Source organism: Phialemonium atrogriseum (assembly GCF_030411735.1).
Source record: "Phialemonium atrogriseum strain 8032-3 unplaced genomic scaffold QBC33scaffold_2, whole genome shotgun sequence".
Taxonomy (NCBI): domain Eukaryota; kingdom Fungi; phylum Ascomycota; class Sordariomycetes; order Cephalothecales; family Cephalothecaceae; genus Phialemonium; species Phialemonium atrogriseum.
Window position 1 is genome coordinate 2186121 of NW_026848139.1, and position 13553 is coordinate 2199673.

The following is a 13553-nucleotide window of genomic DNA, read 5'->3' on the forward strand; positions in this document are numbered from 1 at the left end:
TCTCTCAACAGCTCTCCCCAAACCTGGTCCACCCCGCGCCGTTAATAGCCGCCAGTTGGCTCATTCGCCAGGTCTATGAGCTAGATGAGCAAGGAAATATCGTATATATTCGCTGCTTGCGTCTCCATGAAAGTCGGCATCAACCCGAGCCGTGCCCGTCGTAGCAAAGGGGGTGCGCCCAATTATCGTGCGTTGCGAGATGGCAGGAACAAACGAGCTACGCGGCACTTGCTGCCCAAACACAGCAGCCGGGTTACCGGCACAGCTAGTATCTAAACCCGATATCAGAAATTTGAACACGGAGGAGGGAGGAGGAGGGGTGGCTGTTTAGAATAGCTGATACGGCTTACTTATAGAGACCGGGATGGGAAACCCGGCTCTTATCATCCACCGCCACCCGAAGACAGATCCAGACACTGGGCACGTTCTTGGCAGCACCGTAGATTGGTTGACGATGCCTTCTCTATTCCTTGGTGGATTTCTCGCCCTCGCCCCCTTGGTTAGCAGCATCAATTTCCCGTTCGAGGCAATCCAGCTCAACGACACGGACATTGGCAACTTCTCCGCCATCTCCTTCGGGGACAAGTCCGCTCTCGGCCCGGAATACAATGGGCCCGACTGCAAAGCCTACCCGGGAGCTGCCGACTGGCCAACGGACCAAGAATGGTCCCGGTTGAACAGTTCGCTCGATGGAGCCCTGTTGAAGCCCCTGCCACCTGCGGTTGTGTGTTACGAGGGCCCGCTGTACGACGAGACCCAGTGTCGGTGGCTCATGTTCAACACGGGGAATTCTCGATACTACATCGACGATCCCCTCACCGTCTTGACTACGTGGCCGGAAGGGAATTCTTGCCCTGCATCTCTCAGGCCTACCGGAAACTGTACTCAGGGCGGATTCCCCGAATATGTTGTCAACGTCACAACCGTGGCGCAGATACAGACTGCTGTCAACTTTGCGAGAAATAAGAATCTGCGACTCGTAATAAAGTTGGTTTTCTCCTTTCCTTCGTTTTTCGGCTTCTCGCCACAAAGGCAACATTCACTTGGCTCACTTGGCTCATTAGAAACACTGGTCATGACTTTGTCGGTAGATCCACGGGGGCTGGATCTCTTAGCGTATGGACCCACCATCTCAAGGACTTTGAGTTTCTACCTGAATACAGCCAAGGTGAGTATAGCGGCATGGCCGCAAGAGTAGGGGCTGGACTTGAAGCCTGGGAACTGTACGACTATATGGACCTCCATAACATGACCGTGGTTGTGCCCGGAGGCAGCACCGTTGGGGCGTATGGCGGTTGGATGGCCGGTGGCGGACACAGCACGCTGGCTTCATATTACGGCCTGGGATCCGATCAGCCCCTTTCGCTGGAAGTGGTTACTGCTGATGGGAGATTCGTCACTGCAAATACGACCACGAACAAGGAATTGTTCTATGCCTTACGGGGAGGGGGTCCAGGTTAGTTCTACGATCCTGGGTTCTAATTATCGCTTAGTAGCTGCTGACATTATTCGTCTGTAGGTACATATGGTATCGTGACTTCGGCTATTGTCAAGGCCTACCCGCCCATCAATGTCACCGAGAGCACCATCAACTTCATACTTTCGACGGCAAACTCCACTAACAGCTGGGGTAACTTCTCGGGCTGGGGTAACCTGACTGGAAACTGGAACTTCACCGTGCCTTCCAACTTTTCCCTGCCGCCTTCCAACTTCTCCATACCTTCCAACTTCACGAGGAACAGTCCCGTCACCATCAAGGACGCGGATACATTCTGGAGCGGTGTCAACGAATACCAGTATTTCGGCAAGGCCATCTGCGAGGCGGGCGGAACCGCGTACAGCTACATCACCTCTCGCGGCGCCGGGGGCTTCAGCTTCAGCACGACCATCGAGATCCCCGCCATGACCAAGCGGGAGGTCTTCGACTTTGTCCAGCCGCTCATCGACTCGCTGAACGACCTCGGCATCCCCGTCAACAACTCGCAGCCCGTCTCCTCCGCCAGCTGGGGCGACACCCGCAAGGGCCAGGGCGACTCCCCCGGCAGCAACCGGTTCGCCAGCCGCCTGTTCCCCGCCTCGAACTGGGAGGACGAGGCGGCGTTCGCCGACACCATGGCGGCGATCCGGCGCACCGTCGAGGCGGGCTACACCTTCCACGGGATCCACATGATGCCCACCGAGGAGACTGCCGGGTACCCCGGTGGCAGCGCCGTCAATCCGGCCTTTCGGGCGACGGTGATGCACGCTGACGTGTTCGATGTCGCGGGGGGCCCCAGGGCGTCGGTGCAGGCGCTCGTTGAGGCGCATGATAGGCTTAATCAGTACATGGATGGCATCCGCACCGCGACGCCCCTCGGGGGAGCGTACATTAATGAGTGCGACGCCCAGGAGCCAAACTGGCAGCAGAGCTTCTTCGGCGACAAGTATGACGCTTTGCTGAAGATTAAGCGGGAGACAGATCCTTGGAACCTGTTTTGGGCGCCGACGACGGTTGGAAGCGAGGACTGGGAGGTCAGGACGGCTGATGGGCTTCCCACGCAGAATGGGCAGCTGTGTAGGGTCAAGGCTTCGGCGGCCTGAGGTGGATATGCATAGGTATGGAAGGGCAGCTGCATCTAGGATATTCGCACTCGGCTTCTGCTCTTGTGTTAATACGAGATATTTCAAAGTACTCATTATATTCAGTCGCCATCTAAAGTAATATTATCTAATCGTCTTTAATCATTAAACAAGAGAGAGAGAGAGTCTGTGTATATCTATGTGAGTGAGCAACGCTTCGAAATCGCCAAACCAACAACACAAAAATCACGATCTCTGAACCGGCTCCCCATTCGGCATCCTATCCATCCGGCCATACTGGCTCCTCAGCGTCGGGACATCCGCATCCACAAGCGGGACGACAAACTCCGTCTCCCCGGTGCCCTCATTCGTCACGCGGACATTAGCAGCCCCGAGCAGCAGCGGCGGCATGTTGTGATAAATGGTCTCGTAGCCGCCGGGGGCCGACACAAACGTCTCGTGGAAGATGCCGATGTGCGAGTGGCCCGTCTCCCTCGCGAACCGCCCGATCCAGTCCCAGGCGGCCCGGTGCACGGCGTCGTGCGCGAACGCGTGCAAGCCCGCGACGTCGCGGAAGTAGAAGACCGTCATCAGCGTGTTGTTGCTGGCCCGCTCGGCTGCCCGCCACGTCGTCTGCCCCACGCACCCGAAGTCGGACGCCCGCCGCGCGAGCTCCACCGAGCACGCGATGAAGTGCTTGGTCGCCTCGGCAGCGCCGGGGGCGAGTGGGCCCAGCGGGTGGTTGAGTCGGACGCCGAGGTGGAGGACTACGATTGGCGAGGCGGCGGGGCGGGAGCCGAAGAGCGGGGAGGATGCGGCGGGGTCGGGGGAGTAGGTCGCCTCGGGGAGCACGGCGGAGGTCCGGGATTTGATGACGCCGTTGAGGAACGTGTTGCGGGCGGGGGAGGTGGCCTGGAGGGTGGTGGAGACGATGGAGTGGAGGAGCAGCAGGAGGGTGGGGAGAAGGGCGTAGCGGGCTGGTAGGATGGAGAAGATGGCGATCTGGCAGAGGGCTCCAAGGAGGAGCAGCTGCGGTAAGGTGAAGGCGTCTTTGGCCAGGAACTGTCATGGGCGTTAGGAAAAAAGAAAAAAAAAAAACCTGGCGAATTTCATGTCAAGTCGTAGAATATGGACCACTCACAGTGAGCATGTCTGGAACAACCCGGCGCGGGGTCTTGCTCGGCTCGAAGATACCTGTGTAGTCCTTTGCCGCCATTTTTTGGGATTTTTTTTTGCTGTCGCGGAAGATAAGAATGATTGGATTTAGTTGTGCTTGCTTTCAGTTGGGAATAATGAACTGGGCGAACTGCATCTATATACCCCTTCATGTTGTACCTTTTGTGCCCCGGCCTCCGTCGCCATCATTGCCTTCGCTTTCTCTCTCGCATTCCATTTGAGACATGCAGCTCGGCGAAACTGCAAGCCGAATGAGAATTACGCGAATGCGATCTGGGGTCCGAAAAGGTCCAGTGTGGGTCCATAACGGACCCACTATTCCCGGGAAACCGAATGCGAGGGAAGGAAACCCCGGCACAGGTCAGTTCAGACGCGAATCCGGGCCCACTGCTTTGAGCCTGTGGCACTCCTGTCTTCCCGTTGGCGCTCAATTTCTGGGTGCTGCTCGCATAAAACAAATCGAGTCGCACGGGGAAATTCACCAATTTCGCTGTCCTAATTAGTTCTGCAATTGCCCGGGCACCCCTGCTATTTCTCCTCTTTGAGCTCCCTGGTCGTCCAGATCGGCCTGATCTTGGGAAGTCCAGCCTGGTGATGACGCCCTCCACCACAAATGAGCTCTCCATCCGCAGAATGACGTGTCTTGCTCGGGCCAAGGGATTCCACCACAAGGTTCGGGACACGGCGAAGGGTCTTGATTGAACCCAGAACTGCGTCTTCGTTCCGCAAATGGGCAAAGGCAGGAACTGTTGCGATGGATATCCGGAGGGTCCCGAGGTCGGGAATCCGGCCGCATACGCCGTCCAGCAGTCTCAGCCCTATCTCCCACTGCTCTCGGGTCTTCTTGTGGCACCGCGGTAACCACGCACGAGATTTTATAACCTCCGACGACTCGTCGACGTGTTCGGGTTCGGTGGAATATAGCCGTGACGGCACGTATGTCATCAGCTGTACTGATCGGACGGGCAGCGAGGTGGGATTGCAAGCAAGAGAAACAAATTCCGCCAGGTGGTCGAGCCGATCAAAGCTGAAAGTCCAGAGGGGACAGAGTTCAAGATATCTTGGTACCTCATCAGCTCGAGGGTCATGGGTCAGGGAGTGGGAGAAGAGAAAAGAGAGGGGGGAAATTAAGAAAAATATGAGGGAAAAGAAAGATGGATGTAAGATGTATATTATACACGTACACTTGCTTGCACGTGCGCATCAATGACAGCGAATCATGATGGACTGGAAACCTGCCCAGAGACACACACTTCCAGAATGAATTACCGGTGTCGGAGCAGCAACTCCCTAGTCGGGCCGGGTATGTCGTGTCCAGGGCTACCGTTGCGGTGGGGAAATGCTGAAGATACCGCTGTGGCTCTGGCTCGTCGCCACTATGTCCTGCTCTTCCTGGTGCCCCACTGTGTCCCTGGTGGGCCGTCGAACTCCTCTTCGCTGCCCTCACCCACAATCTCCGCTCAGCCGGCAATACGTACGAGTATATATGGCACCTGACTTCCAATGGGAGTTTGGTGAAGAAGGTTGAGTCGAGCTGGTCGTCCACGTTCAAGCCGTTGGTCAAAGGGAGCATATCGAAAACCAGCCCTTCTGATGGCGAACTCTCTTCATCAGAGCCATGAAGGAGGGAAATTGATTGCGGCGTTGCGGAATCAGCGCTTTCCTGAGAGGGTTGCTGGCCATGGCTACATGCTCGCTGAAAGAGGTCGTCCATGATCTGTGGTTGTGGCTCAAGAGATAAAAAACAGAAACTTACAGTGTCACCGAGTATGAGAATACAAGTACTTGAACAGAAGAAACAGCTGGAGAGCTGCGAGGTTTCAGATCCTATATGATTTCGCAGTCTTAGGCAGCAGCAATTCAACAGTTACCTAGTGGCCAGCCCATTCACAGATGCCTAGGGAGGAAAATCGGTTACCCATGCAGGCAGCTAGATTCACGGCAATGCTATTGGAGAAAAGGGGATTGACCGGTGGACCTGTGGTGGTTTGCAGTGCATGGTCTACCCCGCTCTCCTTTTTCTGATCAAGAGTCGTTCCCCCGGATCGTGGATGAGAGAGGCCCCCCCACTCCATCGATCTCCTCTTCGAGTCGGCTAGTCATTTTCGAGGGCGGTTACCAGATTCGACCCAAACACGATGCCTCCCACGATCCTCTCGGAACTGACCCGCCGGGATCCAGAGAGCAACAACGCTGGCACCAAGGCTGGAGCTAATACTCAATCACCGACTTGGCCATTCGTGGGGTCCTTTTCGTGGGCTTGCGTGGGTGGAAGCTAATGAGACGGGAGGATGAGACGAAGAGCCGAACAAGAAACGTAGGAAAAAGTAGGAGGGTAGACTTAACTGGGTGCTCGTATTGGTTCGACCTACATGCTCAGAGACAGAGCCCTCATGTGGGGGCCGCGTCCGTTCTATTTGGGTATTCTAAATCATACATCTCGCTCTCTTTCTTGACCATCCTTCCGTAGCCGAATTGATGCCACTCAGGGAAGTGCGGTGATACCAAGTCCAAAAAGTCCACGAGAATGCCCGAACCCCGCCAATTGTCCAGCTTGACCGGCACGCAGATGAAGCCCGCCAAATAGAAGAAATCTAGGTGTGACTGAACCACATCTTCGTCGAGTGTTGCTTCTGGAACAAACGTGTATACAATGGCGAAGTACCACGGGAGCTGGGTTAGACCTGGACAAGGACCAGCCCTCATCTTATGAAGAAGTGACCAAACTCGGTCGCCATCTAGCTGTGTCCAGCCTAGACATTCGTTGATATGAACATCCGGGATGAAACGTTGAAAAGTCGGAGGAGGGCTTGCCCGGTATTTTCCCGAATATTCTGTCGAGAATGCTTTGAGGTTTCGAATGGAGTTTTCACGAGTCTTCGATCTCGGATGGAGGAAGAGAGGTCTGTCGGTCGAAGCGCCTTCTCGCAGGCTAGTCGAGATCATGTCAAGGATCGCACAGTTGTGGCATTCCCTTTAAAGGGCCAGTAACGGATCTCTCCCTATGGTTGCTCTGGTCGCTGACTGTGGTAAAACTACTCGAATAATCAGCAGGAGAAATTAAAGATGGCTCATCATTTATTATACAATCTTCACCGCAACGGGCTTGTTGTCGTCAATATTAGCTCGAAGGACGACGCCATCCTCACCGGCACCAATGAAGTTGCGGATCCGAAAGGACGAAGGCGGCTCTGGGAACTTTCGAAGCTTGGGAGCCTTGAAATTCTGCCATTCGCAGGACGGAAAGCCTTCTTTGGACTCGTGGGAGAGAAATGGGAGTGTTGTCTCCGGTATCTCGACCACGACTTCTCGGTGTGAGGTTTGGAAGCACAAGGAACTGTCCGCACCCTCGACAGCTACCTAACTAACTTGATAGGTAACCTTGTGGTATAACCTAAGAAACTGTAAGCTCGCACACTTCAATGTGTTTTCTATAGCTCTAATTATAGGTAGACAATCTTTTTGACGTCTTAGACTGATCAGGTATCACATGGTGATTAATTGCCAGGGAATCACAAGTGAACCTCTTCAAGATGGACGGACAGCTACCGAACAGTAGACTCACTTACATGCAATGTAACCTTATCGGGCTGAATTAAGTCTTCTAAGGCGACGTTTTGAGGCAGTGTTTCGGCCCAAGGCTACAGTCAAGTCCGGGTGCAAGACTCGGAAGAATAAGACTCGGAAAAACTGTGAGTGTTGAAGTACGCGTCTGTGCAGCAATGTCCACGTATGCATATCCCATAAATGCAACAGTGGCTTGTCCCTTAGCGGGGAGAATAGATAAATTGCAGACCTCGAGCCTCCAGCTCGCATTCGTGACCAATCAGATCGACCATTTGGAATGAGTTCGTCTTCGGGACGCATCGCCATCGTCCCTGGAGGCAAATGGCTGCCCGAAACGACGGGCCGACGCTCAAAGAGCGCTGAATAATATACGAAGCTCGAAAATCTAGGTTGCACGGCATTTCCGCGCTTGATAATCCCTTCTGGCAGCCCTATGGACATCCGTATAAATTGAGGAGATTCCTCGCCTTCCTCCTACCACATTTCCACAGCAGCAGTAGACGAGCGAGGCGGAACCTCTCAAGTCCCTAGTCCCTCTTAACCGGGCATACTCAACATCCCATCCCATATTCCGTTATCTGCCAGGCAGATTTGTCTTCTGCTGAACGGATCCTCCACACACGAAACAGGAAGAAAGGAAAGAGAAACATGAACCAACAGTCGAACGACACGCAAGCAGCCATGGTCACCCCCGGCAAGCCCCCGGCGAACGGCTTCGTCCGCGCCGCGAGCAAAGTCTACAGCACCGTCGGCTTCTCCAAGGGGCGCAACTTCGTCCTCTGGTTCGTCTTCGCCGGCGCCCTGATGGGGTTCAGCCTGGCCCGGCTGCCCTACCTCGACTTTGACGGCGTCTTCTGCGGCGGCAACCCGCACGCGGCGCCCGGCGAGTGCTTCTACTTCCGCAAGTACGCCCGCGACAGGGTCGGCATCGTGATGCACTTCGCCGCCATCCTCCCGGCCGGCATACTCGTGTGCTTCCAGTTCGTGCCCGCCATCCGCCACAAGTTCATCCTCGTCCACAGCATGAACGGCTACGTCGTCATCTTGCTGTCGGTCGTCGGCACGGTCGGTGGCCTGATGATCGCCAGGCATACCTTTGGCGGCGGCATGGCTAGCCAGTCGGCCCTGGGCTTCTTGTCCATCATTTTCCTCGGGGCCTTGGTGATGGCATATATCAACATCAAGCTCCTGCAGATCGATCAACATCGAGCCTGGATGCTAAGGGCCTGGTTCTACGTAGGCATACCCGCGCCCTTTGTCCCCTCCCTCCCTCCGCCCTCCTCCCCCCACCCTTTCCAGCCCCGACCGTCAACTCACCCTCGCCCCCAACAGGCCAGCGCAATCATCACGACGCGCGCCATCCAAATCCCCGCCGCCGTCATCATCAGCCTCCAGGGGGGCCACTTCGCCGCGCGGCCCTGCGACCAGATCGCCGACACCCTGGGCGGCGGCGCCAACGCCACGCTGCGCTCGTACCCGGAGTGCGCGGCCTTCTTCTCGGGCGAGGACCCGCACCGCTTCGCCGCCGTCAGGGCCAACATCGCCGGCGGCGGCAACGCCATCGAGGGGGGCGTGGCCCTGGGGATGGCCTTTGGCGCGGCCATGTGGCTTGCCGTGGCGATGCACTGTATTGGGATCGAGGTTTATGTGAGTTGGCCGCCCCCCTGCCTGCCTAACTGAGTACCTGTCTCCTCCCTTCAACCCCTTACAACAGAACCTACCCCCTTGCTGTTCTATTTCCCGAGGGGCTTGGGAAAAAGGGCAAAATGGAAAGAAAAGCTTCTGACTGGATGAAAATCAACAGCTCCGGCTCACGCCCGCCGAACACGAACGCCTGCGCAACGTCTCGTACGAGCGTCAGCTCGCGGCCGGGATGAGGGACCCGGGCCGGGCCGGACTCACGGCCGACCAGCTCGGCGACTCGGAGAGGTGGGTCCCCGCTGACCGGAGGGGTTACTAGGGATTTTGCTTTTTGGCAAGTTTGAGTTCGGGGTTGTCTGTGCTGTGCCATTGGGGATTTTTTTTTGGAGGGGTTTCTTCTCTTGGATTGGTTGGGAGCTCGTGGGGGGGCTGCTTTTTTGAGGGGGCGTTGGGAAAGTCATGACCGTCTTGGATCAGCGAGGTACAGTACCTAGAGCAAATTCTTCTAGAATGATAGGGATAGGATAATCCCAATTCAGGAGATTACCTTTCTTTTGACCGTCTTCTTCGTCCCTCTGAGGCTGGCGCGGAGGCGTTTGGTGAGGTACAGTACAAGCAAGGTGTTGCGCCCTGTGATCACTGCTGGGATGGGAAGACTGATTGCTCTCTGTTCTCCGAGATTGACTGACAGACTGACAACTGACAGGTTGGCTCAATGGCTAAATGCGTCAATTAAAATGCGATTACATTTAACAAGTCCATCTTCAGAATCCGTGATATCCAATCCAATCCGTCAAGCCATTTGAATCGCCGGTACGCCAAATTTGTCTGCTCCTTTCGTGTTTATTCCGCCCATCCATCAAAACAGAACATGCCAAATGCTCAAGAACATGTCACATTAGCGGTCGTCGTCTTTATATCCTCGTTGCACCAGATGTAGATCCTGGGGAAGGGGCCGGACGCCTTCTCGCGCTTCCGGGACTCGCACCGGTATCCCGTGGCGTTGAACTCGTCGGCGCAGAAGGTGACACAGCAGTTGGTTTTGTTGGGCAGCCAGACGTAGCTGTTGCAGTCCAGGCCAAGGTTGTGGAAGCCCTCCTGGTTGATGACCTTTGTGGCCTTGCCCTGGTAGCCGAATTCCGAGAAACCCTGGAAGGCGAAGTCGTCGGTGGTGGTCTCGTTGTTGAGGAAGGTCGGGCTTGCCCTGGCCGAGGAGCTGGTGCCGGTACTGGTGGCGGAGGAGGAGATCGATGATGGCTCGGTGGTTGAAGTTGGCGCAACCGAGCTGGATGGGGGAACACGGAAGGTCAGTCACACTTGAGACAGTAGAGAGAAGGGATACATAGTAGACGAGGTGGTGGCTCCGCGGCGCAAGCACAAGGAAGAAAAAGGGGGGGTGGGGAGGGGGGGGGGAGGAGGGGAAGGGGCAATGCTTACCTGCTTGAACCCGAATCGGAGTTCTTGCGAGACCGCGCCGCGGAGACGCCACCCCCGACGCCGCCGCCAATGGCTACGGCAAGGACCACGAGGGCCACGATGAGGACGATGAAAAAGATCTTGCGCCGCAGTCCGCATATCCTGCGCTCGTCCACGGGCCTCTCGGGCTCGCCGCCGTCTACGGCGCCGACTCCCCCGACCCCGGCATGGCCACCGCCGCCACCGCCGGTGGCGCCCCCGGCATGGCCGGCCTGAGTCTCCTCAATCGCGGAGAGCGGCTCCCACGGCAGTGAGCCGCCGGGGCTTGTCTCGGCCATGGCGGGGTATTGCTGCCCCTGGGCGTATGCCATGCCGCTCGGGATCTTGGGCGCATCGTCGTAGAGCACTGGGTACTTGTCGCGGTCGTCGTATTGGCGCTGCTTGTACTGTTCCTCGACGTAAGAGATGGCCTGCGGCGACGTGTCGGGCACCACCTCAGGGAGGTGCTCGTCTGGAGGTAGGCCCATGATTAATAATTCAACGAGTGAGCGAGCAAGCTAGCTAGCGCTGGATCTGGTTTCGACTCTGGATTCGAGTCTGGGCGTGGGTTGTTGGAAGCTTGGGGGCGTAATCGTGCAGTGATGGTGCACTCCCAACAAGTTTAAACCTAATTATCGGTAGCGCAAATATTCATGGATTCAGCAACCATTGGGATCGATATCGTTCGCCAAAAGGTCCAACTGGTGTGCCGTCCCCATGTTATTATTAGCCTTCTGGCGGTGGCTGTGGGAGATGGGGATATGCAAGCACTGAACAGGTAGGGATACAGATTAACTGCACAGTACACTGCCCAGCCCTTCCCCCTCCCAAGCCAATCTCGAGAGAGTAAGACGGTCCAATGTTCGATGGCCCTTTTAGCCACTGATCGCAGTGATCGACAACCATGCTGCTACCCTAGGTTTACCTGGGTTGCATCATTCGGCACCGCTGAATTGTCCCACCAGCACGGGAACTCGCGATTGGGCTGCTATTGAGAGAACCAGGGGACCAGATAAATTACCTGCAGCAAGGCAACCTCCTGTTCGGCGCTGTACGGATAGACTGGGGCCCCGAAGCATGGATTCCACAGCCTGCACTATGCCCAACATGGTAGGTGCTTCCGCGGCGGATCCCCGGCTGTTCGGCTGCGATGCATCTGATTTGCGAGTTGCCAGGTGGGAGAGTCGCCATTGAGTTGTATTTAGACCCTGAAATTCCGCTCTTCTTTCGCAATGGAATCCACATTCGTGGGCAAAGGAAAGGGAAGGGGAAATGGAAATGAGGGGAGATGGGCCAATTGAGCGCAAGCTTGGACAGGTTGGACAGGTTGTTCACTCTGTCGACTGTCGAAATGGGAGATGCTTAAAAACACCACGTCTTCTCTCGAGTTGAGGAGGTTGGGTGTCTTGCGCCGTTGCGCGCGTGGCTGGACGGGTCAGCCTTGGCGGTCCAGCGGCGCACTGCAGGGCAGGGTCGGGAGCGGGACTGGCTTTCCAGATCGGCGTGGTGTCCCGGAAGGTTGGTCCTGATTGGGAGCAACGCGGAAAAAAAGAAAGAAAAAGAAAAAACTCGACGCTTTAACGTTACCTGCTGCCGGTCGAACCCCGGCGATTGTCGATCGCGCAGGCTGTGTTGCCACCTCGCTGTGGCCGTATTTTTCCGGCGTTAACATGCTCCGTACCACGGAATACAGTGGAGCGGGTGGTAGGTGGTCCCGTCTCACCGCCTGTTCTTGGTACCGGTCCAACTGATGGGGCCGGGGCCGCCCTTGACCATCGGGGCCAGTAGAGCGCCAGGTGGGCCTGCCGGGGATGCGCCGGTTTCCCCTTTTAAGTCCTACCAACCAACCCCGCCTACGGTGCCCGGGTCTGATGGGCCAAGCCCACCCGGCCGTGACAAGTCCCGCCCCCATGTGGCACCAGGCACCGGCACCGAGACCATCGCATGTCAAGAGCCGCACCGGTTTCAAGCATCAAAGCCGGCCTTCCTTCTCTCCTTGGGCGAGCCCGTAAAGCTTAATCCTGTCGACGCCAAGTGCGAAGTGCGGATAGGTTGGTAGTTCTTAAATACCGATAGCATAGCCAAGACCTGATGGCATTTTAGCTTCTGCGCGTAGATCGGCAGGTTTAGCCCAATTGTCCAGATTGCGAAGCCGGCCGAGAGGGTACAGTACAACCCGGAATCTCGTCTCGTAGGTAACGATTGGTATCCATCTAGAGGATGATTCTGTAGGGAACTCTAGGTAATTTCTCTTCAAGAGGAAACTTCAGCAAGCTCCTCGACAATTGGCTCGCCTTTTGGCGGTTTGGCCAAAGACAGAAGGAGAGGGGAGGATGGGAAAAATTTTCTGCACTTACGGAGCAACCACCTCATCCTGGAAAGCCCCTGCAGAGCGACAACGTGGCGCCTTCCGAACTCGGACAATTCTTGGAAGGGATCATCTCTTGATCTGCCGCCATCATGGAAAATATCAATCTTATCAGATCATCAGATACGTGCTAGTGTAGGCTCTCACTACCACAATACTACCTTCCAGGTTATGTGCCTACCTTAGCCCTAATTTCTCACGAGAAAAGTCTGCGCAAAACTGGGCCTGGGATGGCGTCACTATTTGTCAATAGACCCGTGGTTTGTACTGCTACCTCAGCCAGGTCCAGCCTCTGCCATCCCGAGACGGACCCCTGAAGATTTAGCGGAGCACGCCGTGGGGGTTCGAAGGTTCCATCCCATCCTCATGGTCACGGTCGTTACAGACCAGGTAGCGAGCGGCTGGTTGCAGGCAGGGATGCGCAGATGGCATTCATTCATGCTATTTTTACGGGAGGCTTCAGGCTTGTGCTGGAGAAGTTTGCCCACAATAGGGAAATAATAACCTGAAGAAGCAGCACGATGCCATGGCATGCCAGTCTGCTAGCCTGTCAGCAACTTGGCCATAATTGTTCCTGTCCCGCCCGTTAGCCCATCCCTCCGATCACATGCAGACGCTCTTCGTCGCATGGCTAGGTACCTAGGTAGCTAAGGTATTTTCAGAATTCCAGGCCAAGACTTCCATGTCCGCTTGTCGGAGGCACCAGCGACGGCACCAAGACGAGCTAGCCAGTGATGCCCCACCGATCAATCTTATCAGATCCAAAGATAACTGGGCCCGGCCCCTG

At 56.1% G+C, this 13553-nt stretch overlaps 6 protein-coding genes across 6 annotated transcripts; 2 read left to right on the forward strand and 4 right to left on the reverse strand.

Moving 5' to 3' along the window:
• Positions 1-454: 454 nt before the first annotated feature.
• On the forward strand, positions 455-2580 carry QBC33DRAFT_575737 (uncharacterized protein; the record flags this gene model as incomplete). The annotated part of the gene is made up of 3 exons (XM_060430851.1): positions 455-987; positions 1065-1456; positions 1520-2580. 3 exons carry the CDS (start codon positions 455-457, stop codon positions 2578-2580), a joined length of 1986 nt encoding a protein of 661 aa, XP_060288229.1.
• Positions 2581-2805: 225 nt separating this feature from the next.
• On the reverse strand, positions 2806-3775 carry QBC33DRAFT_511496 (uncharacterized protein; the record flags this gene model as incomplete). The annotated part of the gene is made up of 2 exons (XM_060425845.1): positions 2806-3621; positions 3701-3775. The coding sequence occupies 2 exons, from the start codon at positions 3773-3775 to the stop codon at positions 2806-2808; spliced, it is 891 nt and encodes a 296-aa protein (XP_060288230.1).
• An 815-nt stretch (positions 3776-4590) lies between these two features.
• QBC33DRAFT_173100 (uncharacterized protein) lies at positions 4591-5612 on the reverse strand. Its single transcript, XM_060422355.1, has one exon. The coding sequence runs from the start codon at positions 5447-5449 to the stop codon at positions 4820-4822; it is 630 nt and encodes a 209-aa protein (XP_060288231.1). The 5' UTR covers positions 5450-5612; the 3' UTR covers positions 4591-4819.
• Positions 5613-5968: 356 nt separating this feature from the next.
• QBC33DRAFT_173144 (uncharacterized protein) lies at positions 5969-6786 on the reverse strand. Its single transcript, XM_060422356.1, has one exon. It carries the CDS (start codon positions 6679-6681, stop codon positions 6127-6129), a length of 555 nt encoding a protein of 184 aa, XP_060288232.1. The 5' UTR covers positions 6682-6786; the 3' UTR covers positions 5969-6126.
• A 695-nt stretch (positions 6787-7481) lies between these two features.
• Positions 7482-9506, forward strand: QBC33DRAFT_525459 (uncharacterized protein). The gene is made up of 3 exons (XM_060426812.1): positions 7482-8538; positions 8635-8949; positions 9107-9506. Exons 1-3 carry the CDS (start codon positions 7951-7953, stop codon positions 9260-9262), a joined length of 1059 nt encoding a protein of 352 aa, XP_060288233.1. The 5' UTR covers positions 7482-7950; the 3' UTR covers positions 9263-9506.
• A 319-nt stretch (positions 9507-9825) lies between these two features.
• On the reverse strand, positions 9826-10886 carry QBC33DRAFT_511499 (uncharacterized protein; the record flags this gene model as incomplete). The annotated part of the gene is made up of 2 exons (XM_060425846.1): positions 9826-10228; positions 10381-10886. The coding sequence occupies 2 exons, from the start codon at positions 10884-10886 to the stop codon at positions 9826-9828; spliced, it is 909 nt and encodes a 302-aa protein (XP_060288234.1).
• Positions 10887-13553: the final 2667 nt, after the last annotated feature.